General features: G+C 45.6%; 1 protein-coding gene across 7 annotated transcripts in view; it reads right to left on the bottom strand.

The window, feature by feature from the left end:
* Positions 1–24,581, bottom strand: part of LOC139051281 (uncharacterized) — a 211,713-nt gene that overhangs the window by 170,129 nt on the left and 17,003 nt on the right. For all 7 annotated transcript variants that reach the window (XM_070528283.1, XM_070528286.1, XM_070528284.1 and 4 more), the window contains one exon: positions 6,330–6,421. In XM_070528283.1, the coding sequence (XP_070384384.1) occupies positions 6,330–6,421 (92 nt within the window). The remainder of the gene's footprint in view (positions 1–6,329; positions 6,422–24,581) is intronic.

Here is a 24,581-nt window from a genome sequence, read left to right as displayed (position 1 = left end):
AGGCGGCGTGCGCCCAAGCCCCGAGTTGATTGAAGGCATCCGAGCCATGCCCGCACCGGAAGACAAAAATGCCGTGAGAAGAATGATGGGTGTCGTCAACTATTTCCGAAAGTATGTACCCAGCTTAAGCGATAAAACGGCGTTGCTGCGAAGCCTCGTGAAGGACGATACGGTTTTTGAGTGGACTACCGCCCATCGGCGCGAGTGGCAAGACGTCTGCGAGGCATTAACATCGCCGCCGCTCCTGGCATTTTTTGATGAAACTAAAGAAACAAAGATCTCGGCAGACGCATCAGCCATCGGCATTGGCGCGTCGCTATTGCAAAAACACCAGAATGAATGGCGCCCAGTGATGTACGCCTCGCGAACGCTAACTGATAGCGAAACGCGATACTCGCAAATCGAGAAAGAAACGCTTGGCATAGTGTTCGCCTGCGAAAAATTTCACCAGTTTACTTATGGCCGCAAGATCCTCATAGAGACGGACCACCGACCGTTGTTGGCCATCGCAAAAAAATACATCGGAGAAATGCCACCCCGGCTACAGCGCTTCTTTGTTCGCCTTCTAAAATACAATTATGACTTGCAGTTCGTTCCCGGAAAGGACCTGCTCCTGGCTGACATGCTCTCCCGTGCGCCCTCCCTTTCACCAAACCCGGAAGCAATGGAGGACATCGAGGTCCACGCAGTTCGTCTAGTCTCGTGCATGGTAACCCCATCGACAAAACGTCGCCTTCAGGACGAGACACTATCGGATCCCTATCTGAGTGCTGTAATGCACCAAATGTCGCGTGGCACAACGGTTCAAGGGGAATTACGTCCGTTTACGGCTGAGCTATCTGTCATTGACGGGATACTACTGAAAGGATGCAAAATTGTCATACCCAAGTCCATGAGGAGCGAAATGCTAACAAAGGTACACGCAGGTCATCTGGGTATGAATAAGTGCAAGGCAAGAGCGCGCGCTCTTATTTTTTGGCCTGGACTAGACAGCAGCATTGAATCAATGATTCGTTCGTGCAACGCATGCCAAAAATATGCATACAAGCAGCAGTCCGAGCCCCTTATTTTGCGCCCGACACCTAGTATGCCGTGGTACAGAGTAGGCATCGACATATTCCATTTCGCCGGGGAAGAGCATCTAGTAGTGTTCGATGCGCACTCCAATTTTCCTGAAGTGGAAAAGTTATCTACAATGACGGCCTATGAGGTGGTACAAAAAACATCCGCGATATTCGCGCGCTACGGGATCCCTGTGCAAGTACTTACAGATAATGGGCCTCAATTCGCATCCAAAGAGTTTGCAGACTTCGCAAGGCGATATGATTTTGAGCACATTACATCAAGCCCGCGATTTCCGAGATCAAATGGACTTGCTGAAAAGGGAGTACAGATAGTTAAGCGCATTATGAAAAAGACCACTGAATCTTGCGACGATTTTTGGTTAGGACTCTTGTCTTATCGTGTGTCTGTACTAGAGGATGGCCATTCACCTGCCCAACTGTTACAGGGACGGCGCCTGCGCACCAACGTTCCGGAATACAGCACTGAGCTGGGATGCCCAATAGTCAAGCATCAACAGCGGGCCACGGGCAAAGCGCTGCACCCTTTGCAGCAAGGAGACACTGTACGCATACTGGATGACGACTGGTCACGTAAGGCAAGAGTGCTTCAAGAAGCGGCTCCCCGGTCGCACATTGTGGAGACAGAGGATGGAAGGCTTCTAAGGCGGAACAGACAACACCTGCTGCAAACGCGGGAAAAATACCGCAGGGTAGACGAAGATGACAACAACAACGCTGAAAATAGTAGCTTACAAAACGAAAGACAGGAGCCTCCAGAACAAGGCCAAAGTGCACCCGGGTTAACTGGTCATCCGCAAGCCAACATACAGGTCTTCCCCAAAGTGGAGACATCGGAAGCAGAGCCCCGCAGGTCGACCCGTCAGCGCAACAAGCCTCAACGGCTGCAATACGAAGCGAATTTCCGTCAAGTCTCCTAGCTTTATTTTTCTTACCTTGTGGTCATAAAGTCTCTTTTTTTTTTCTTTCGTTAAGGGAAAGGAGATGTATCATACTTGGCCACCACGGAAGCAGACGAGCTGATAGCAGCGCATCCTTCTTTCCCCTAACCACTTCTGCGCATGCGGCACCCTCTCACACGGAGATATAAAAGCAACCACAATAAAGAGACAGCCAGTTTTTCGATGCCCAACCACTGTGTGTGTCGACTTGCTCAGAGGCGCACGATACAGCTCCCAAAGGGAATCTTGAGAATGGACCACTCAAGGTACGGCATGAGTGTACTCGACACTATGCTTAAATCTGTGGAGGAGTATGTATTATGTGCCACGTTATGGTACATCGGCTCGTTTTTATTAAGTATACATGCTCCTGAGAAAAAAAGAAAGTTTTCAATTACGCGACCTCTCGGATCCCAAGAGTCTCCCCACAAAGGGGTATGTGCATTTAAATCTCCGACAACTTTGCATGGCGCGGGAAGTTCATGTATGTAGTTTTGAAATTCGGTTTTAGAAAGTTGATAATTTGGAAGGATGTATACAGAGCTGATAGTGACCAGCTTGTCAAACACCCTTCAGACAGCAACTGCCCCTAGGGGTGTATGAAGTTTTACTAATTCCTGGCAAGCAACACCCCTGTCGACAATGATAGCAACACCACCGGATGACATGATAGTGTCATCACAGTCTTTACGAAAAATAGCATGTTGTTGAAGGAAATTTGTTTGCATATGTTTAAGGTGTGTTTCTTGAACACACAGCAGCTTTGGGCTATACCTATGTAGGAGTTCTTTAATGTCATCAAGATTGTGCAGGAGACCCCTGACATTCCAGAGTATTATTTGTGTATCCATGTTGAATGTGGTTTTTGTGCTGTGTGTTTAAGAAAGAGGAGTTAGCTCACAGAGCACTTTCTGGGCGGCGTGATGCAGTGTTTTTCTTTTTTTGGAGCCCTTGCGAGAATCTCGCCGCTCCTGCTAGCGGCACCGTCTGGCTGGTTGTGTCCATCGCCTCTTCCAGGCACTCTTGCGAGCGCTGCATTTGATGTGAAGGCCTCGTCTCCGTAGATGAAGCCTTTGAGGCCACCATGCCATAGGTAGATGGCTTCTTCTGCTGGGGCGGCTGAGCAACGTTAGGTGCAGCCGCCGGGGGAGGGGGGGGATGGCATCACTGCCGCCTCACTGAGTGTGGGTAGGACAGCCACCAGAGGCCGTTGTGGCGCTGCCTCCTGATGCGCCATATCGGCAAAGCTGCTCTTGGGCAGGTAGGAAACCCGCCTACGTGCTTCTCTGAATGAAATATTCTCTTTCACTTTTATCGGCACAATTTCTTTTTCTTCTTTTTTCCATGATGGGCACGACCGCAAGTATGCGGCATGCTTGCCATCACAGTTGACACAGTGTGGAGCGCTTCCACAATTTTCAGAGGAATGATCTCCGGCACTACATTTAGCACATGTCTGTTGGCCTCGGTAGTTCTGGGAACTGTGGCCGAAACGCTGGCATTTAAAGCATTGAAGAGGGTTTGAGACACAGGGTCTGACACGTAGCTTTACATAGCCTGTCTAGATTGTCTCAGGCAGGATACTTGAGCCAAAAGTAAGTATTAGATACTTTGTTTTGACCTCCTTACCATCACGCCTTAGCATAATTCACTTAACATTGATAAAATTCTGCTCGGTCCAGCCTTCCAGCAGTTCAGCTTCTGTCAGCTCCATTAGGTCATCATCAGAGACAACATCACGGCTGGTGTTCATAGTTCAGTGTGGGGATATTGTGACTGGAATTTCTCCGAATGTAACTAGGTTAGGAAGCCTTTCATGTTGTTTCGCATCACGGAGTTTCAGAAGGAGATCTCCACTAGCCATCTTTGATGCCTTGTAACCTGCGCCAAGTGCTTCGGTAAGACATTTTGACACTAGGAAAAGTGAAATGATTCTCATCGTCTTTTCAGGTTTGTCAGAATAGATGACCTGGAATCGGGGAAAGCTTGGTAATCTGTTGCCAAAAAATTTGAAAACATCTTCGGTGCGCCCTCTTTTCTGAGGGCGGTCAGGGAGTGGGGGGAAAGAGCTAGCCATGCGTAACATATGTTTCGGCAGCGGTGCCAGCCACCCACCATGGAGCCCAACAAGGGGACGTGACAGGATTTGTGTTTAAACAAGGCCTGCCAACGTCAGCTGTACACAGCCACTGTAACCAAACATGACATAACCTAGGTTGGCTCGGAAGAAATAAAGAAATGAGTAGGAGACAGGAAAGATGGAAAGTGAGAGAAAGACGAATGTTTGAGGGAGATAGAGATGGGAAAAGGCAACTACCGCTTTTCCCCGGGTGGCTCAGAGTCCAAGGGTGCCGTCTACATGAAGCCGAGGCCAAAGGGGCATGCTACTTACCGCTGCTGAGGAACCGTAAAGTTCTAAACGCCCTGCATTTGCTCAATCCCCTTTTCTGTGGACACGGCTGAGCCGCGCACAGTTAGACGCGGGAAGGTCCAACCCTTGTGTGCTCGGGTGCGTGGTGTCGCAACAAACCAAACTCCTGCTGACATAGACGCCCCTGCGGGGCGGTTGATTGGGTAGATCTGTTGTTTCAGCGGTTGTAAAGTCGTTGAAAGCGTATAATGACGACGAGGTCACTAGGTAGGCTGATTTGACCCTGTCAATCGCCATGACTTCCTGTACGTTGAGGTCAATGGTAGCAGTTTTTTCTGTCTGCTTGAGTCCCTTGAAAGGGCCATCATAGGGTGGCGTAAGAGATGGCGGATGCCTTTACGGTGTATGAAAACGTGGCTCACTGTAGGCGTGTCTTTGCTGACAGAAGCATTACTGGAGGGGGCAACTCTACTAGGGCAAGGACGCAAGCATGCAAACAGGAAGCAGAGCTGCTGAACATAGCTGTCTGGGTCGGGCATGGCAGCAGTAGCTGGTGCGAAAAATTCACAAGGCAACCACAATGTTGTGCCATAGACCAGCTTCGCAGCTGTGCAGCAGAGGTCTTCCTTGAAAGAGGAGCGCGCCTAGCAAGATGAAAGGAAGGTCTTCAGCCCAAGAAGAGCAAGCCTGGAGGGGCATCAAGGCGGCTTTGAGTTGACGGTGAAGGCGCTCAACCATTCCATTTGCCGATGAGTGATACTCGGTAGTATGGATATGGTGGGCGCCAAGCAGGCACGTGAGTTTATGGAAGAGATCACATTCGAACTGTCAGGCACGATCAGTCGTGACAACACTGGGGCAACCGAAGCGCAAGATCCAGCCCCCGACAAATGCAGAAGCCACTGTAAGTGCCATTATGTCGGTGAGAGGAAATGCTTCAGGCCAGTGGGTATAACGGTCTGCACATGTATGTAGCAAGCACCTCGCGAGGGGGGCTGCAGGCCAAAAATGTCGATGTGCATGTGATTGAACCGGGCATCAGGTGGATGAAAGACCTGAGAAACGTTGAGACCGATGGCAGGAGCAGAAGAAGCTCTTTTTTTATTCTTCTAACCTCGCAGCTCGCACACGAGGCATGCACACTGGAGTGTGCCATATATAAAAGGCGGCTGAGGAAGATGACGATGGCTGCTAGAGCATGTAAACAGTGTCACAAACCCAGTCACTCAAGATGGTCTGATGGTTTGGTTTCGAACCTGGTTCCATCAGCACAGCAGCCTAATGCTCTACCTAGTGCGTTACCTCTAGAGCTCTACCTCTACCTAGGCTAAAGCGTGCTAGCTCAGACTGACCTCTTTGCCTTCCTTCGAATAAATTATATCTCTAACGGACCACCCAGTGAACCAAGTTTTCAAGGGTTGGGGAAAATGTTAGAGACGGACATGGATAGATGGTACTGAAAAAGCATGAATTATACTAAGAATGTTAATTGCATTAAAAAACAGCTAAATGTATGCAAGCATTTGGAATTTGCTTTTTCTTATACACAATAAACAAAGTGTACTTTGTTTCAAGCAATCTGTGAATACATTTTTTAATGCTAAGCAGATGCAGGGCACTGTTTTGCAAAAATTTTGCATAGCAGTTGCGGATACCCTGCAAACAACAGCATTTCCAAGATAGATCTCACCAGAGGCAGTGACGCACAGTTTAATTAACACTTTTAGCAACACAACCAACATGCAAAACTGCACACACGCATGTAAAAACACCACTGTGCAGCTTGGCGAAGGGCTTTTCCCACGCAGCCAAGCGCCGCTGCAATAAGCTGCACATTTTAGCATGGCAGCAGAGCCCCCCCCCCCCCAATGCTAGATGACACCACATTTTTGTGATGGTGGCGCCCAAATTAAAATGTCTATAAAGGACACTCACACTGTCAACAACATCTTCAACAGTCATCTTGAACAGGTCAGGGGCATCAGGCATCCCCGACAAAGAAAGCAATGTAACAGCACGGCACATACCTGCATTTCAACAAAAAGACAGGTGAATCATAACAATGCCTATCATGGCTAGATCTCTCACTGCTGTCCTCCGAACTGACTGTACACCTTCTAGCGGCAGACTGCCGTAGAAAAAAAACTGCAGCAAAATGTAGCAAGAAGTATAAGAACCAGGAGAACAGCCCTTCATAGAGAATGCGCACACATAGACATACATGAGGGGGAACCCAAAAGTAATGAGAATCACTTTACTGGGGCAAACAGGTAGCTAATCACTATACAAGGGGCTTTCTCTGATGCTTTGGCATACTGGGCACCCACTAGCAACCTACTCAGTAATCACTAGAGACCAGACGTTTAGGCACAAATAAATGCTGTTTTAAGTGCCTATAACAGGCACTAATGCTGTCATTTAGGTCTTATTTAGGTGCCAACAACTGCCCTATAGGTGTGTATAGGCTCAAATAATAACTTACAATGTGCATGTGAAGATAAATTATGGTTTTCTAGGGAACACAGCCCATTAAACCCCGGTTTTGTGAAATTCATTTTATTTGCTACAGAATGAGACAAGTTCTGAAGGTTACAAGATTTATCTGAAATCTATGGCAACTAGACACCACGAAAAAAGTTGGGATAGCAGTGTCAAAAAAGCACAATCTAAAAATTTTTGGGCTTCATGTTGTGCCTTTTTTCGCTAAGTATATTAGGCTGTATGCAGAAAAGGAACACCCTCAACATCCATTCAAGTTAGCAGCACATCAGGCACGTACCCAGGAGGGGGCCCGAGGGAGCCACCCCCCCCTTCCCCGAAATTAAGCAGCATACTGCCCCCCCCCCCTTCCTCGCCTCGCACACATCACTCCTCGCACACATTCCTAAAGCACCGCCAAATCAATGTTGAGACTTCACAGCTATTTGGCAGTCAACATTTTGCTGCCTTTTTCACTCCTTTTGGATGGCGGTAGTTATCGGCATCTCCTGGGATGTGAAGGCCAGTTTTCTCATAGATTCGGTCCCTGCGCAAATTACTCAAGATTTATTCAGTTGTCACCACCTATTCAACGGTCACACGCATTGCTGTTGCTTCGTTAGTTCAACCTCCTTTGTTTAGACTGATCCAGGGACCAGGAAAGGGATTCGGTTCATAGTCAGGTGGTCTGTATGCACGAGAAATGAGTTGTGGCCGGAGAAAACACCAGTTGCGTTGAATTTGTCCTTTTGCTTCATTATTTCCTCGAGTGACGGCTCGCCGCAACGGTGGCAGATCCTCGGAACCATATACCGGCGATATGGGTTAGATAAGGTGAAAATAAAATAATGCTGAACAGCGTCCATGCCCAACTCCAATGCAGTCTATTCAAATACTTGTAAAACAAAAACGCTTTTTTGAGATGACCCCTGGACCAATTTTAAGGAAATCTGTTGCATTTGAGAAAGAAAGATAAATTCTAGCGACTGTTGGAAGCGGAATTTTGATTTATGGCCTGAATTTTGTGAAAAAGACTTTTAAAGATTCGAAAGTTCAAAAAAGAATAGACGCATGAAGTTTAAAAATTAATAGCTCTGTACGAAAAACAGATACCGCAGTTCTGTAAACGGCATCCATTAGATCACTCAAAGCGGACAAATTCGATATGTCAATTTATATCTTACGTGAATTTGTTGGGTTGGTACAAGGGTTCAGCAAAAGCTGTATTTCCACAATACTGAATATTTTTAATTCATGTGTAACATATAAATGTTGTCCCCATTAGATGTAACATCAGATGCAATTCACAGAATTGTGATATTATTTTTCCTTGCCGAGATAGAGAGGTAAACTTGATAATTTCGTTCTCTGAAAATTTTTAATTTTTTGCCTATTTTTTAATAAAAAATTGATGAACTAAATCAAAAATTCAAAACAAACAGTCACTAGATTTTAAGTCTCTCTTTTAAATGCAACAAACCTCGTCACATTTAGTGCCGTGGTTGTCGAGAAAACAAATTCTCCTTTTACATGTGTTTAGGAAGGAGCACCCGAGCTAAAGCTTCCCCTTAAACCCATAAGCAATACAACTGTCACCCGTTACCTCGTCTGGTTTTTCCCTAATTGTACAGCACTTTTCGTACGAAATTGGCAACTGGAAACAAGGGTTGCAAGGAGTTGAGAAATTAAGCAACCTACTAAGGGAGAGAGCCAAGGAGGAAGAGAAAGTGAATATTAAAATATTTAATCATTGTTTATGAAAATCTTTATGGATCAACATCTTTTTATTTAAAAAGGAAGTAGATAAAACACCGCTGGAAGTGGAGAACAATTCCACGTGTTTTGAATGACGCTTCTACAGATATCAGTCGAGCCGCCTGACGTAGCCACTTCTCAGCTGTGCTTATGTATAGGTGTTTTTCTGACCTTCCGCGGTGGGCGCAGTACGTCTATAACCGCAGCGTCCTGCGCTCTGCACAGCTATACGGGACTGGCGGCCACGCATCGTTACTTAACTTTCCAAATAATAATATGAGTTGGTTCTGGCCCTTAACTTGGTAGGGCAGTAAACGAGGGATTCAAAAAATGCTGCTATAGTCGGATACAACTGAAGTCTACAGTGAAGCCCCGCACACACCCTCATAACTGCCAGCCGCTGCTCCTCCGCGAGGCTGCAAATAATTCGTACTTCAAACTTTTCCTGTTACCCAAATCAGGTGCTAACCACAAAAATAAAATTATTTGCGCGTAAATTTATATGTTCTCTCTCGCCTATTATAATGGAATGGCGAATGCCTAATTCTTCATTGAACTGAAATAAAATGCTTGCTTCGCTGCAACTATGCAGTATATTGTCAAGTTGCTCTCCAGTTGGCACTGAAGTTTCATGAGTAAGACAGGCTCAGCAGTGAAATGAACTGTACCACAGACTTTTAAAGATTTAATTAATTAGGTATTGAGTTTTACGTGCCAAAACTATGAGGCATGTCGTAGTGGGGGACTCTGGAAATTCGGACCACCTGGGGTTCTTTAACGTGCACCTAAATCTAAGTAAATGGGTGTTTTCGCATTTCACCCCAATCGAAAATGCAGCCGCCGTGGCGGGGATCAGGATTCAATCCCGCGACCTCGTGCTTCGCAGCCCAACATAATAGCCAGTAAGCAACCATGGCAGGTAGACTTTTGAAGAGTGAAATGCTGACTCCATACACTTTGTCCATGTCTGTTGCACACCTCATTCTTTCCGTCGATGAAAAGATTCTTCAAGAACAGCAGATGCTCCGAAGGTATAAAGTACGTCACTTTGAAAATACCGCATGACGACGATTTTGTTTGCTTCTGTGATTGGCTGGCGGAGTAACACAAACCCGTGTGGGCCATGTGCCTTGGTTGTCAAATAGTGTTTTTTTTTAGTTGTATGCTACTACAGAAATCTTTATTTTACACTTTCGGTTTTTTTAATTGTTCTTAGCAGTGTTCTTCCTTCACTTCTTTCCTGCACAAGTCCATTTGATGTGGTTCCTTGTTTGCCTAGTAAAGGAGAGAGGTATCTCACAGGGGTACCCATGAGATACACCTTAATTCATTTCTCTATTGCGGGTTTACGTGTCTTTATGGCGAAGGTACCCCCCCCCTCCTATTTGCATAGAAAGGTTACCTTGGGTTGGGCCTCCACCGAAAAAAAATCCTGGGTACGTGCCTGCAGCACCTACTTTTACTTGAGAATGTTCAATAGTCCAATGCCCTCTGGCATCACAGAATGTTCGCCAGTCAGAACCTTTGATACTTTATTCAGTAGCAGGAGCCCGAGATTTTTATTCGAGACATACTGAAGTTTTGAACTAACTCTCTGCAACAGGCCCATTGTGGGTGGTGGAAAACTTTTCCTGAAAGTCCGAAATGAGCCACACATTCCAGGCCAGAGTTGCAGCCAAGCATTCAAGTTTCTTGATAATGTTGGCTAAAAATGTGAAGTGGGCGCGCAAGTATGCCAAGTCATCTTCAAGTGTATCATTGCATTGAGTGATCAGAGCTCTTCTCACAGCAATACACTCATCTGCCCTCATTTTACGTTGGTAGATATGTACTGTTTATTCATGAATAAGAACAATAAAAAAAGGAAATAAACTTATAATAATAAAAAATTTGATGCATTGTTATGCATATAGTTCAATGCTTAGAAAATGCACACACAAGAAGATTTCACAAGACTCAAATGTTCCTACTCTTACACTAATATTTACGTTCACAGCGTAATCGAACGGTATAGGCGATCACACTTAAGAAAACTGTGTGGTTGTGTGCCCTTCAAAAAAGCAAAACGTGTGACAAACTTCCGCTAATCTTCATCTTATCACCTGCCAGAGGCAAAATTAGTCTTCGAGAGTCTCCAAAAAAAAAGAAAGGAAAGGCCTGCACAGTGGCATCCTTCGCTTATGCGCACCCCTGACAGCAAGCAATAAACGAGCGAGTAACAGGCAGTCGCCCTTTGAGCGATTAGTAATGAGATAGCCATCAGTTCGGCGAGCGCAAGAAGCTGAAACCGCCCGCAGAACAAAACCCAAACTGACCGCCGCCGGCCCGCACGCACGCACGCCAATGCGCAAGCAGTAGTATATAGACACGCCGGAACAAGAACAAAACCATGCAACAAAAACCGAGCGAGGGAGGCATGAGAAAAAAATTCCCTGTATTCCCGCATAGTAGCAGCACATGCCAGGAAAGAAACAGTTAGGAAATTGGCACACTTTTTAAATGCACAGACGGCGCAGTAAATATACAGCATTGACCATTTCGGACTTGTTTGCGTTGCCGTATACTTAGGTCACTGACCCTGAAAGGGTTAATCAACTTCTAAGTACATGATGCAACCAGTCTATGAATGCTTCATGTGCACGTATTAGTATCTCGGGCACAGCCAGGGGTGTGCATTAGCAGCTGAACGAGTAAACTCAGCCATGGCACTTAATGAGTTAAATAGAATGGAAGAAATACTGGAGGCTTCTTCTGGTTGTTGCCAACAATGTAGAATTGATTGCATATGCATTGAAAGGGTGGCTTTTTTTTTTATTATTTGTAACATGACAGCTCAGGCACCTTGTATCCCAATATCTAGATGCACGGCATTAACAATAGGCAACTCACCTGCAAAGTGCAAAGAACAGGATGAAAAGGTGTCACCAGTGCTGCTGTAGATGCTCACAGCACTGAATGACCAATGTTTCTTCAGCTTTGGAGCGGGCAAACAAAACACCCTGCTATATCTGATCATGACCAAGAGCACACAAACAAGGACAAAGTGAGGAGTAGGCAACACAAGCGCTTTTGTTGTCTACTCCTCACTTTGTCCTTGTTTGTGCGCAGTTGACCGTGATCTGCTATGCGTAACCAACTAGCCCAAAAGTCAATGCTCTTCTGCTATATCTGTCCTCTCAACATAAACCTGTGACCAAGTGCTTTACGATTTAAGAAATAGAAGGCAATTGCTTATTTCTCCGCAAATAAACAGGAGCTTTTCCAGGTCTGCACACTCACCCACGAGTTGACTCATTCAAATTTGCTCAGATTTGGAGCCCCTTACGAGTCCCACTCTGAGTGAGCCCCATCGAGTTTGAGTGGGTGCAAATCCAAGTGAGCCTCAGTGAGTCCTAAGGGGTGTGAGGCAGAGTGAGTCAGAGCGATTCAAGGTTAGTACAAATAGGTGTGATTCCAAGTCAGAGTGAGTCAAGGTGAGTCAATATGAGTGAAGTCTGACAGAAGAGTGCCCCAGTGAACCGAAGCTAATGCAAGTCTCAGTGAGGACAAGTACTATGCCTCAATTGTGTGCTATAATATATGCCACTATAATATACGCCATATAATATAATGCCACAATAACAAGCAAGGCATTCTGTGCGATTCATCAAAAGGCGCGAGAGAAGGCTGTATGCCACACGATAACAGAAGAAATGCAATGCAGGGCAGTCGCGCGAGCCAGCTATGCTGCACCCACTCAGTGGAACAGCGGAAAGGATCTGACTGAGCAGAACAAGCAGCACCCTGTTGACATTTAGTCAATGAGCAGTGTAACCTCGCCAGGGAAAGCAACATGACACGCTGGCAGATATGGTGGGATGCGCATGCGCACTGCCACTTTGGCGCCATTCTTGATTGCAGGTGCTGCGCCAACAGCAGGTGCATCGATGCAGTCTGGCAGGCACTCCCATGGTCCATATACTTTTGCTCATGGGTGTACGGTGGACGACAAGACTGAATTGGGCATGCTGTGTGCATAAACCTCCATCGTGACAGCAGACCCACGCAATGTTCTGGTGAAAACCACCGATTTTTAAAAATGTGTGCGCATTAAAATATCACTACCTCTGAATTTGACATTTAGGCAACTGCCCCCAAGGTACTAATAAAAAAGTTAGGTAATAAATTTTTTGTTAATAAGTCTTCTGAAGCAATGTTATTACCGGCAAAGTATGCCCACCTCGCCTTGGAACTCATCTGCAAGAATGCCACGTCTCCCCCCCTTCCCCCACTGTGCACATTACTTTTTATAAAAAATCTGTCTGATCTAAAAAACACCCAGTATATGTTTATATATATCTTAACTTACATTAGGCTTTGTCCTGCCAGAGGACATAAAAATAGGCTCATGAGAATTATGATGATATATAAAAAGAGATACTGGAAAAGCTTGCCAGCCCTCGAGCCCCTGTTCCCGCTGGGAAAATGAAAACTCTGCACCTATGCCATTCTGCATAAAAATAATGATAATCCATGCTTAGAAACCTTAGGAAAGAAACTGATCTTGCTTCCCAAGTACTCGATAAGGCCTTTGTAGGAAATCAAGCCTCCTGACACATATAAAAGGGGGTTTATTAAGCATAAGCTGTAACGCAATTCCGTGAGTAGCTGCTGTTGCACGTGGTCCGAAGCACGAGAGCGCCTCAGCTCCTTCTTCCTCATTCTTGCTCCAACGAACTGCTCTGCACGCAAAAGTTCACAAAAAGTTTGATTCCAGTGGGTACAGGTGAGTACAGTGGTACAGTACTCACCTACGGGGCAGAAACCTGGAGGCTTACTTAAATGGTTCTACTTAAATTGAGGACAACGCAATGAGCTATAGAAAGAATGATGGGTGTAACATTAAGGGATAAGAAAAGAGCAGATTGGGTGAGGGAACAAACACGAGTTAATGACATCTTGGTTGAAATCAAGAAAAAGAAATGGGCATGGGCAGGTCATGTAATGAGGAGGGAAGAGAACCGATGGTCATTAAGGGTTACGGACTGAATTCCAAGGGAAGGGAAGCGTAGCAGGGAGTGGCAGTAAGTTAGGTGGGCGGATGAGATTAAGAAGTTTTGCAGGGACGACATGGCCACAATTAGTACATGACCGGGGTTGTTGGAGAAGTATGGGAGAGGCCTTTGCCCTGCAGTGGGCGTAACCAGGCTGCTGATGATGATGACAGGTGTTGAACAGTCCATTAACAGTAGATCCACCTGGCAATCTCAAGGTACAGGACCTTGTCTTGCCGTCCCTTTCTCTATGAAGCTCCTATAATCAAACAATGTTCCATAGTTACCAGGGCTTGCTGAACACTTGTAGAAGGACGAGATCACCTTTTTTAATTCTGTTGAAAGAGGTTGCCGACTTGGGGCTGGGCATTGTTCTTAACTCCGAAAGGTATTCTTTGGACCAACGCTCCCAGAAAGTTCTTCCCGTTTTTTCTTGTTCCTCCCACATGGGTAGTATTATGGTAACTGTCTACAGTGATCTCGCCAAGTGTTAGGTCAGAAGTGCAGATATTTGCCTTCCAATGAGAAAGTGAGACAGGTTCCAGGTCTCGACAGTCGCTATATATGTATGATTGGCCGGAAATTGATCACAGCTTCTACTTCTGTTAAGGTTGTTTGTAGCTGTTTCTCCGTAAAAGATCCCTTTCCCATGCACTTCTTCAATGTCAGCTTGACAGACCCGATAAGTCTCTTGTAAAAACCGTCTGACCATGGCGCATGATCGGCGATAAATTTCCATCTTATAGGACAGTTAGCGATGTAGTTATAAACTTCTTTGTTTCTCAATGATTGCCACAATCTCGAAAGCTCTCTCTTTCTCTTCTTGAAGGTTAAGGTATTGTCTGAATATATACCAGAGGGAAGTCCACGCTGCAACACAAAGCATAGGAAAGCGTTGAGAAAGCTTGTGACAGTCATGTCTTCGACACAGATGAACAGCTCGAACCACAGTACAAGTGAACAGGCAAAAATAAACTTTGGTATAGTGATCTGGATGTTTAACGTAGAGGGTACCAGCGAAATCTAGTCCTGTTACTTGAAAGGGTTCCAAAGCAGTCACTCTTTCAGGTGATAACAGTGCAGTTACTTTGGAGAAAGGTCTGATGTTGTAGCACTGGCACACAATGCATCCTCTGATGACCTATTTGACTAGGTGCCATCCTCGTAAGATCCAAAATCTTTCCCTTAGTTGTACAAGTGTATCCCGAAGTCTTGCATGAAGTAGTTGTCGATGGTATTGCACGGCGAGGAGCTCACAGCAGTAGTGGTCCTTTGGTAAGACGATTGGATATTTTTCGTCATAAGATTTCTTGCTGAATTGTAGGCATCGTGCAACTCGAAAAACTCCATTGTTGAGGAAGCAGGTCATGTGCCTAAGTGTTGAATCCTTTATATGCTGAGTTCGTTTAGAGACGCAGTCAATTTCTTGCGAAAAGGCTGAGCTTTGAACCTCTTTTGTTCAGTATAGTTCACCAGCTTGTATTTCTTCTGTACTCAGGGCTCAACGGGACATACTTTTCCGCTTTAGCTTCGAGGCAAATCGTAGTATCCAAGCTGTAACACAGTGCAGTTGTGCCAGAGAGCTGTATTTCTTAATGTCCTTAATTGGCGGGTCAGTTTACATGACCATTTGCAAGGATGGTGCCTAATAAGAGCGTTCCTCCATGACACTCCGTGGAGGATCCGTAGAGTTTGGTCTACAGTGTGGTGGCCATTCATTCTCTTGCCATTTAAGCCAATGGGGTCCTGTCCACCAGACTGAGTTTGTTGTTAATTCACAAGCCAAAACTCCTCTTGTGAAAAATCAGCAGGGTTCTGCTTTCCAGGAAAATGCTTCCACAATGTGATGTTCGTTTTGCTCTGAATCTTCGTTACCCTATGGCGAATGAAGTCTTTCCATCTTTCAGAATTCCGGTAATCCAGTACAGTGCAATCATTGAGTCAGTCCAAAACTGCTCTGATGTTATGTCTTTGGCTAGCTCTTGGCACACATACTCATACATTCAGGCCGAGACGAGACAGGCCAGCAGTTTGAGTCTGGCAAGGCTTGCCTCCTTCACAGGCGTCGCGCTAGACTTCCACAACCCTATTGTTGAGCTTTCGTCATTTGTATTTTCTGCTGTGCAAATTTACCAAATGGCGCCTTAGACTAAATTACTGGCATCAGTGAAAAAACGCAGCACCAATTAGTTGCCAAATCCATGTGCACCCTGTCAGTAGAACTGGGGAATTTCAAACTGACAGAGCTGTGAAAGTTTACTGCACCGATTTTTCCATTCGTGTAGAGCATCCACTGGCAGCTGTTCTTCCCAGTCCACACCCTTTTTCCAAAGCTTTGGAAACAGATGTTCACCCTTATTGTGAAAGGGGTCAGCATACCGAGAGGGTCGTACAGGCGAGAGGTCGTCTGTAGCATGAACTGCTTGGTATCGGTTCTTTGTTGAACAAACGCCATAGCGTATCCTAAAGATTACGTTGGTGTCAGGGTGCCATACCCAACCCCAGGACTTTTAGTACTCCAGTTTGTTGTCTGAGAGGTAACTCCGGAGATTGTGTCAATTGTGTGCCAAGAACACGTGGATCGTTCAAAGCCCACTTGTGTAGCTTCATAGAGGCACTTGCAAATATCTCGGCGGCTTCTGACCACAGTTTGGACATGTCTTGGACAGAGTCCGCTCCAGTTAAAATATTGTCAACATATATGGAACACCACAGCTTTTCTAGTTTCGCAGTAAAAAGACGACGTTTGGTCAAGATGATGACGGAATGTCGCCGCCAAAAGAAAGGGACTACAGGTTGTGCCAAATGGTACTCTGGTCACATGCCAGACAATGGTTGACCTGGTGTGGGTGCTTTCTCCAACCACTGGTAGCACAAAGTGTCTCGGTCTGTGCTGGTGATGCTTATTTGCAGAAATGCTTTTTTGATGTCTGGTACTAAAGCAATACAATGTTTTTGAAGCGAAATAGCAGCCCTATGAGACCAGCATTGTGGTTGTACATTTTCTGTACAATTGTCTCACTGCAGTGCATGACAGTACACAGCGCAAGAGGCTACTGCTCCCTGCAGAGTCCAGCCTAATGAAGCCTCGATGACTTTGATCCCGCTGTCCAACTTCCGTACGTGTCTCCTGACAAATGTCCAGTAATGTTCAGCTTTCAGACTTTCAGCTTGATCGATGTTGGTGAAATAACTTTGGTGCTCGAGCTTGTCTGTAAGGTCTCTACTCGGACATGGAATGGATTGTTCACAAATCTTGGTTGTGACGAGAACTTTGGTGAGCAGTGACTTGCAACTATGCACTGAACTCGGAGCTACAAGGACGCACAGGAAAGTCTTCTCATCATGATTTCCTCCAAAATATCCTACTGTAAGACACTCGTGATCGAGTATTTGACAATTTAGTTTCTCAGCCAATCGCTCGGACACAAAACTGCGCTGGCTGCCTCCATCCAATAAAATGCAAACCATCACTTTACTTTCCTGTCCGGCTGCCCAAGCAACAACTGTGTGGACGTACACGAGCAGTTTGGAAGTGCCAATTCCAGACATCTTGAGTAGTATCTGTTTAGGGAACGTCTGGGGTCCGGCAGTCGTTTCCATCAACCTAGGGTCGCACATTGTTTCCGCACGGCGCCTATTGCACCTTTCACATTTAACCTTTATTATGCAATTTTTTGCTATGTGATGCACCAGGGTACAACGGAAGCAGTGACGTACACCTAGTAGGCGTTTTTTCTTTTCCTTGAGAGGAATTGCAGAGTCGCACTGCTTGGTATAATGGGTCGTTGACTCACAAAAAAGCAGGCCATTTTTTTTTACCAACGGGTAAGGTGGATGAGGTCAAAGACTCCGTGGTTGAGTGTTGGTGGCATGGCACTTTCGTTAAGGATAAAGCTCGCGATGTGGATGTCACGCTACTGTGAAAACCTATATCTTTGCACCTCAATGCGCCCTCTTGTACTGAAACATGCAGGATTGTTCATTCTCGAGACTCTATTTCTGTCTGAATAGAATGCAGCAAAGACTTAATGCTTGCCTTCTGTTGCTTGGTGTGCTGTCCTTGATCACCAGTGCCTCCCACCTCCTCCTCTTACCTCCACACTCTGGCATGCAATGGTCTAGTTGAAAACAGGGATAATATCGTGAGGAAGCGATTTCAGGAGGATAGGGTAGAGCACTGAAGAATAATTATCTTCCGATACTCCGAGAGTCTTAAGGGTATGAGTCTGGCACAGCACAGTGTTGTAGAGGCTTCGAAGTCCTCAATGGTCATAGGGGGATCAAACAGTTGCAAGTCGATGAGTTGCTGCATGTGATCCTGAATGATCAAAGTGCCGTTGTAGAATGCCCAGGGCATCACTCTAGCAGCTTGCAGTTGCTGGAAGTCACACGATCACCAATGCCGCGTCGCTAGTCAGGACCGAACATAAATAAGTAAACGTGTCAACATCAGTGAGGCCGTAGTTGTGGTTCAGTTGCTTGAACTGTTCCCAAGAAAGTGGCCACATTGATGGACAGCTGTCGAACTTTATTTGGTCGACTTTCGGATTGTGAACACCACGTTGCTGTGTACGTTGAGCGGGTTCGTTTGAGGACGACGGTGACGTACGGTTGGGAAATTTCTGAAGCTGATGTATACGGCGTTTGAGCTTCGCAGACATCGCGTTGGCTCGATCATTGTAGTCCAAAACCCACTCAAGCTCTGCTTCAGCTTCCGTGGTAGATAGCAGAGGAACGATGTCGAAGTCAGTTGCCTTCAAGTCAGTGGGAAGATGATTGAGGCGTTCAATCAGGATGCAAAGCTGTTCTTCCGCAACATTGTCTAGGCTAAGCGTTCATTCGATGTTGTTAATAAACCGCATTAGCTGCAATCTCTAGGCATTGCGCTTGAGCTTGAGTGCTTCCATGGCTTTGACTCCTTGGTGAGGAGCCAAAAGTCAGTATGATGAATCGGTAGGCAGGAAGGCCATCGACCTTGGGGCCATCGACGTGGTGCGCTCTTCCAATGAGTTTCGGCACCACTTGTAGGAAATCAAGCCTCCCGATACATAGAAAAAGGGGTTTATTAAGCATAAATCATAATCTGACTCCATGGGTAGCTGCTATTGCGCCTGGTCTGAAAGATGAGAGCGCTTCGTCTCCTTCTTCGTCAGTCTTGTTCCAACAGGTTTCTCAGTTCCACATCTGCTCGCTGCCATTCGTCAAATTTGCCTGCACTTATTGTTCCCAGGCCAGGAACATCTCTGTACCATGCTTTTGCCTTGGTTAAAAGGACTTTTGCACTAAAATGTGACATCTGGTGGAAGTCCAAGTACACAACGGACCACCACTAGACGCTACATTTGGGTGACGGCAAAGAATAAGAGAGAGGGGTAATTATATGTTTAAGTGATGGCCCTCGGCCTATTTTAGAAAACGGGCAAAGGGAAGGAAGTGTGGCTCACCATGGAAGCTTCACATGCAAAGATGCATAGTGAGCTAAGTGCCTCTACCATTAGCCTCGTGGTTGGAAGCACTCATCTTTCACATCCCTAGGGCACTACTTTCCCCAGAATGTCTTGAGTCAACAATACCATGATTTGGACAAGTTGCTTCATGGTAGCATTCATACAGTGTGACATGACTAAATTGTGCAATCTTTTGTTGATTATGTTTGCCTTATGTGCCTGATATGTAGTGCATATAAATACAGTAGCTCAGTGTAATAGCTGTGTAATAACTCAGAACAAGAATGTCATTATGAGTTTATGCAAGGTCTTGATAGAGTACAACGTCAAGCGTGGCGGGAAAAGGGTTAGAAAGATTGTTCACCATTGGTACAGAAGGTGATGACTGCTGAAGGCATCATCAAGTCATCAGTCCCAAGTGGTTTGGCATCCCAAGCAGATGAATTGTGGCAACAGAGCTCACAGTGTTTCCTAGTTGCCTCCAGGCAAATGCCAGGTAGTCACATCAGTAGAAGCAGCAGAAAGTCGTAGTTCCCATACAGGGAATCACCTTGGCTCCGTTGGAGTCGCAAAGCTCAGGACTGGAACCCAACAGCTTCATCCAGTAAACAAAGCAGCAGTGGCGTCTTCCCACACGCATAGCTCATCTCGCGCTTGTCCTATTTCATCCTCATTTCTTCTTTATTTTTTTGTCAGAGATTGTGTCAGTATCTGATTGGCTGTACTATTCTTGTTGTTTTGCGTCTCCACTCGCATGGGCCACGACAAGATGTTCGTCATCGTCTTCTCCCCTAAGCTGTTCCTTCATGCCATAAGCAGTTGTCTTTCTTTTCTTTTCTACACCAACTGGCATCTCACACAATGTTCGCGCACTTCACCTATGACAAGCCGCTAATTCGAAGTTCAGGCCTGTCCTGTTGTAAGTGCCCTTCTCGTACTTATCCTTCACACTGTTGTATGAACACTGTCTTGAGTCCGCATTTCCACACAAGGTTATGAACATATGAAGATGCCTTCCTTGAGCATGCATAGTATTTCACTTGTAGAGGCAATTGCAGGTAACCAAGGCCATTGTGTTACCATTGCCACTACCATAAGGCGATGATGTCACCTGTCATAGTGTACCCTGCTCTTATCTTGTTTAAAAGAATGTGTGCCCCACAGTATGATTCCTCTGGGAAGATGGTTGTCTGTATCAGGGATTGCAGCGAGGAGGGGTTTTTCAGTGGCATTTTTGGATGCAAAGCTATTCCTCTTCAAGGCCTTGCTGTAGAACATCATGAGCCCATGGGTTGGGAGTGGTGAGAGCCGTTCCTCGCTCGTGAGCACATGGACCTGCTTGCTGCTGGGGTTTTCAACATTACCTGGCACCCACTTAATGGCAGTCTTAGGTCTGTCTCTACAGTCGAAATCACTTATAACTATATTCAAGTTCCACGAAAATTTGATGGTTATAACTGATAACTGTTATAACCAGGTTGCATGAAAAAATGATAATAGGGGGGTGGCAGAGCTGATGTGAGAAAACTATAATGGCGGGGAGGCCAGTGCCACACCCCACCACCTTCCTCCATCTGGCTGCTGATTGTATTCACTCGTTTAACTGCTTCCTGGGTGCTCCAATCACATGTAACAAGCCACATCTGTCAACATTAAAGAATGGCACTGCTATATTAACTGCAAAGGGGGGTCACGAGTGGCAAGCAATGTGCAAGCTCCCCCGAGGCATCACTTTTGGTGGCCCCAAAAGGGGCCTCTTAAAGAATGCAAGAAGACTGCCATGGCAGCCTGTCAGTTTGAGAAATCCAGAAGAAATGCTGAGGCGAGATCGCCACAAGCATCTCGCCACGTGCTTCTCACTGGCTTGCACAAGAAAACCCTACGTCCATCAGCCTTGCATGCTTTATGCGAAGCTTGCCGACATCCTTCTCCAAGGCACCTAGGTGCTCCACGTAACGCAGCAGAAGATTCCTTGCGGATGCAAAGCCCTGGAGGAACTGAATCTGCCTGGACTCCTGTGAAGGCAGCCTGCTCTACCATGCTATAGCTGCCATCATCGCCATCACTATCTGATGCAAGCACGTTTGCGACAATAGACTTATCGGTTAGAAGCACTTAGTTTTCAAATCTAAAGCCACACGCTTTCTTTTCACCTGCAATGTCATGCATTGCCAACAATCAGTAGGCGAATCAGCCATCTTCCATTTCCGAAGCAAGTCAAACGAGGCTAAGAAACCATGTGACCAGGAACGATCTCGACGCAACCAACAAAGACGAATGTGAGCAATTAAGCTGTTTGCAGAACTGTGCTCAATGAGGACCCACCGAGCAATCTGGGAGCAGCGTAGTTGGCGCGGTCCATTCAAGTTTTGGAGAGTGGTGCGCGGTTGAGCTATGGGCGCAGCCCATTCGTATTCGGAGGGGGTAGAAGAGCGACGGGAGAGAGGCACACGGAGAAGGCTTGAAAATGAATGCGTGGCGGCTGTTGGGGCAGCAGGCCATCATGCAGTGGCTCGAATTTCTCGTTTTCTTTTTGTTCTTTTCAAGGACTATGCATTTCACCACCTTTCGGCACGGACACCCAGCAGCCAGACTACATCGTTATAAGTGATAATGCAGCATTGGGGTATTGTAATAAGCGGGTTATTTCACCATGGAAAAAATACAAATGTTGAAGGTGCAGCAGCTTCTTATTGTTATAACCAATAGATTGTTAAAACAAGTATCCTTGTAAGTGGGTTTGAGTGTATTAAAATGTGCCCACAAATACAATATTGATGTGGTAGGTACTGGTGTTGCACCTTGGAGGTACTTTTAGGTTACGCAGTGTCATGATGTCCGATTAAAGAATAATATTCCTGCAAGGATGGAAGTTTCAGCAGGTTGGTGATAGTTCACGGCGATATTTTGCACAGGGCATAAACGGTTTTAGGAAAATAAGTAAAAAGGAGAAAGAGCGTTGACTTCAAACTGATTTGTTATTTTGAGAGAAGCAGGACATATTCACAGATGTCTAAGAAAAATGAAACCAGTGATAACAGAGACAAGTCAAATTCCTTATAAGTACACGCCCACAATTGCCCCACAACTCGGTCAGGTAATCACGCTTAAGTCATGATAATGCGATAAAAGGGGTACGTACGCAGCAGCCACCGATCTTACTAATTACTTCTGCTTCTGTTATTTCACTGATTAACTGGTACCTGTGTACTGCCAGTACAACGCACTGATCAAGAAGGGAGATGTCACCACAATCGTGACAGTGAATGCCGAGATGGCCCCGCACCCCATTATGCACATTATTTCATTCAGCAGTCTTTCTCCTCTGTACTTTTTTTTTTCCTAAAACTAATCATGCTCTGCGCAAAACACCGCCATAATATTCCTGGTCTCAGGCTCGTACCCAGGATTTTTGTTCGGGGGGGGCCCACCGCCTCCATCATCATCATCATCATCATCATGTTTTATGTCCACTGCAGGACGAAGGCCTCTCCCTGCAATCTCAAATTACCCCTGTCCTGCGCCAACCGATCCCAGCTAGCGCCCGCGAATTTCTTAATTTCATCGCTCCACCTAGTGTTTTGTCGTCCTCGATTGTGTTTTCCATCTCTTTGTACCCATTCTGTAACCCTAATGGTCCAACGGTTATCTAACCGGTGCATTACTTGACCTGCCCAGCTTCATTTTTTCCTCTTGATGTCAATTAGAATATCGTCTATACCCCTTCGCTCTCTGATCCAAATCGCTCTTTTTCTCTCTCTCAACGTTATGCCTAGCAATCTTCGTTCGATCGCTCTTGGCGTGGTCCTTAACATGCTCTCAAGTCTCTGCCCCATATGTCAGCACTGACAAAATGCACTGATTGCACACCTTACTTTTCAATAATGATGGTAAGCGTCCAGTCAGGAGCTGGCAATGTCTGCTGTATGCGATCCAACCTATTTTTATTCTTCTGTGAATTTCCTTCTCATGATCAGGGTTCCCCGTGATTAATTGACCTAGGTAAACGTACTCCTTCACAATCTCTAGTGGCCGACTGGCGATCCTGATCTCTTGTTCCTTTGCCCGGCTATTTATCATTATCTTCATCTTCTGCATATTAATATTAAACCCCATTCTTACACTCTCTCTGTTAAAGTCTCCAACCATTTGTTGTAACTCATCTGCATTGTTGTTGAATAGAACAATGTCATCGGCAAACCGAAGGTTGCTGAGATATTTGTCGTCGATCTTTACTCCTAAGCCTTCTCAGTTTAATAGCTTGAATTCTTCTAAGCACGCACTGAATAGCTTTGGAGAAATTGTGTCTCCCTGTCTGACCCCTTTCTCTATAGGTATCTCCCTGCTTGTGTAGAATTAAGGTAGCTGTAGAACCTCTGTAGATATTCTTACGCGAAGGACGAGTCAGTAAGACGAGAAACTATTTACAGATTATATTTACAACAAAGGTTGCAGCGCTGGCCGGTTAGATTCACAGCGCGAGCCCAGTTCGTTCTTCCTCCTCTTTTCTGGAGTGATGGCGCCCACGCGCCTCGTTCAAAAAAACAAATACCACACGCATGTAGCAATATTTTTCAAGCTTTTTACGTAAGCGTTCTGTTGTCCCAGTTACGTGGTGCCTCTATGACTGCTGGTATCTCAACTGAATCAAATGCATTTTCGTAATCCATATAAGCCACATAGAGAGGCTTATTGTACTCTGCAGATTTCGCAATAACCTGATTGATGACATGGATGTGATCCATTGTAATGTATCTCTTCCTGAAGCCAGCCTGTTCCCTTGGTTGACAAAATCCAGTGTTGCCGTTATTCTATGAGATTATTTTGGTAAATATTTTATATAATACTGGGAGCAAGCTAATGGTCCTATAATTTTTCAATTCTTTAACGTCCCCTTTTTTGTGGATTACTATAATGTCTGTATTGTTCCAGTTTTCTGGGACCCTTGCAGTCGATAGACACTTCGTATAAAGGGCCGCCAGTTTTCCAAGCATTTTGTCTCCTCCATCTTTGATTAAATCGACTGTTATTCCACCTTATCCTGCCGCTCTTCATCGTTTCATGTCTTGCAGGGCCCTTCTGACCTCATCGCTAGATATAGGAAAGTTTCTGTATCCTGTTCATTACTGTTTCTAAGTGAGGTATCGTGACTCCTCTGGGTACTGTATACAGGTCAGCTTAGAACTTTTCCGCTGCTTTTACTATATCTTCGAGATTGCTGATGATATTGTCCTTATCTTTTAGTGCAAACATCATGGTTTGTCCTATGCCAGGTTTCTTTTTTACTGATTTCAGGCTGCGTTCGTTTTTTTACGGCTTCTTCAGTCTTTCTCATGTTATAGTTTCGAATATCAGTTGTTTTCGCCTTGTTGAACAGTTTTTACAGTTCCGCGAACTGCGTAACGCTGTGCGGCCGCCAGTCCCATACAACCGCGTAGAGCGCGACTCTGCGATTCTAGACGTACTGCGCT

This window comes from Dermacentor albipictus, unplaced genomic scaffold, assembly GCF_038994185.2.
Source record: "Dermacentor albipictus isolate Rhodes 1998 colony unplaced genomic scaffold, USDA_Dalb.pri_finalv2 scaffold_11, whole genome shotgun sequence".
Classification (NCBI taxonomy): Eukaryota; Metazoa; Arthropoda; class Arachnida; order Ixodida; family Ixodidae; genus Dermacentor; species Dermacentor albipictus.
This window is presented reverse-complemented; position numbering and strand designations above follow the sequence as displayed.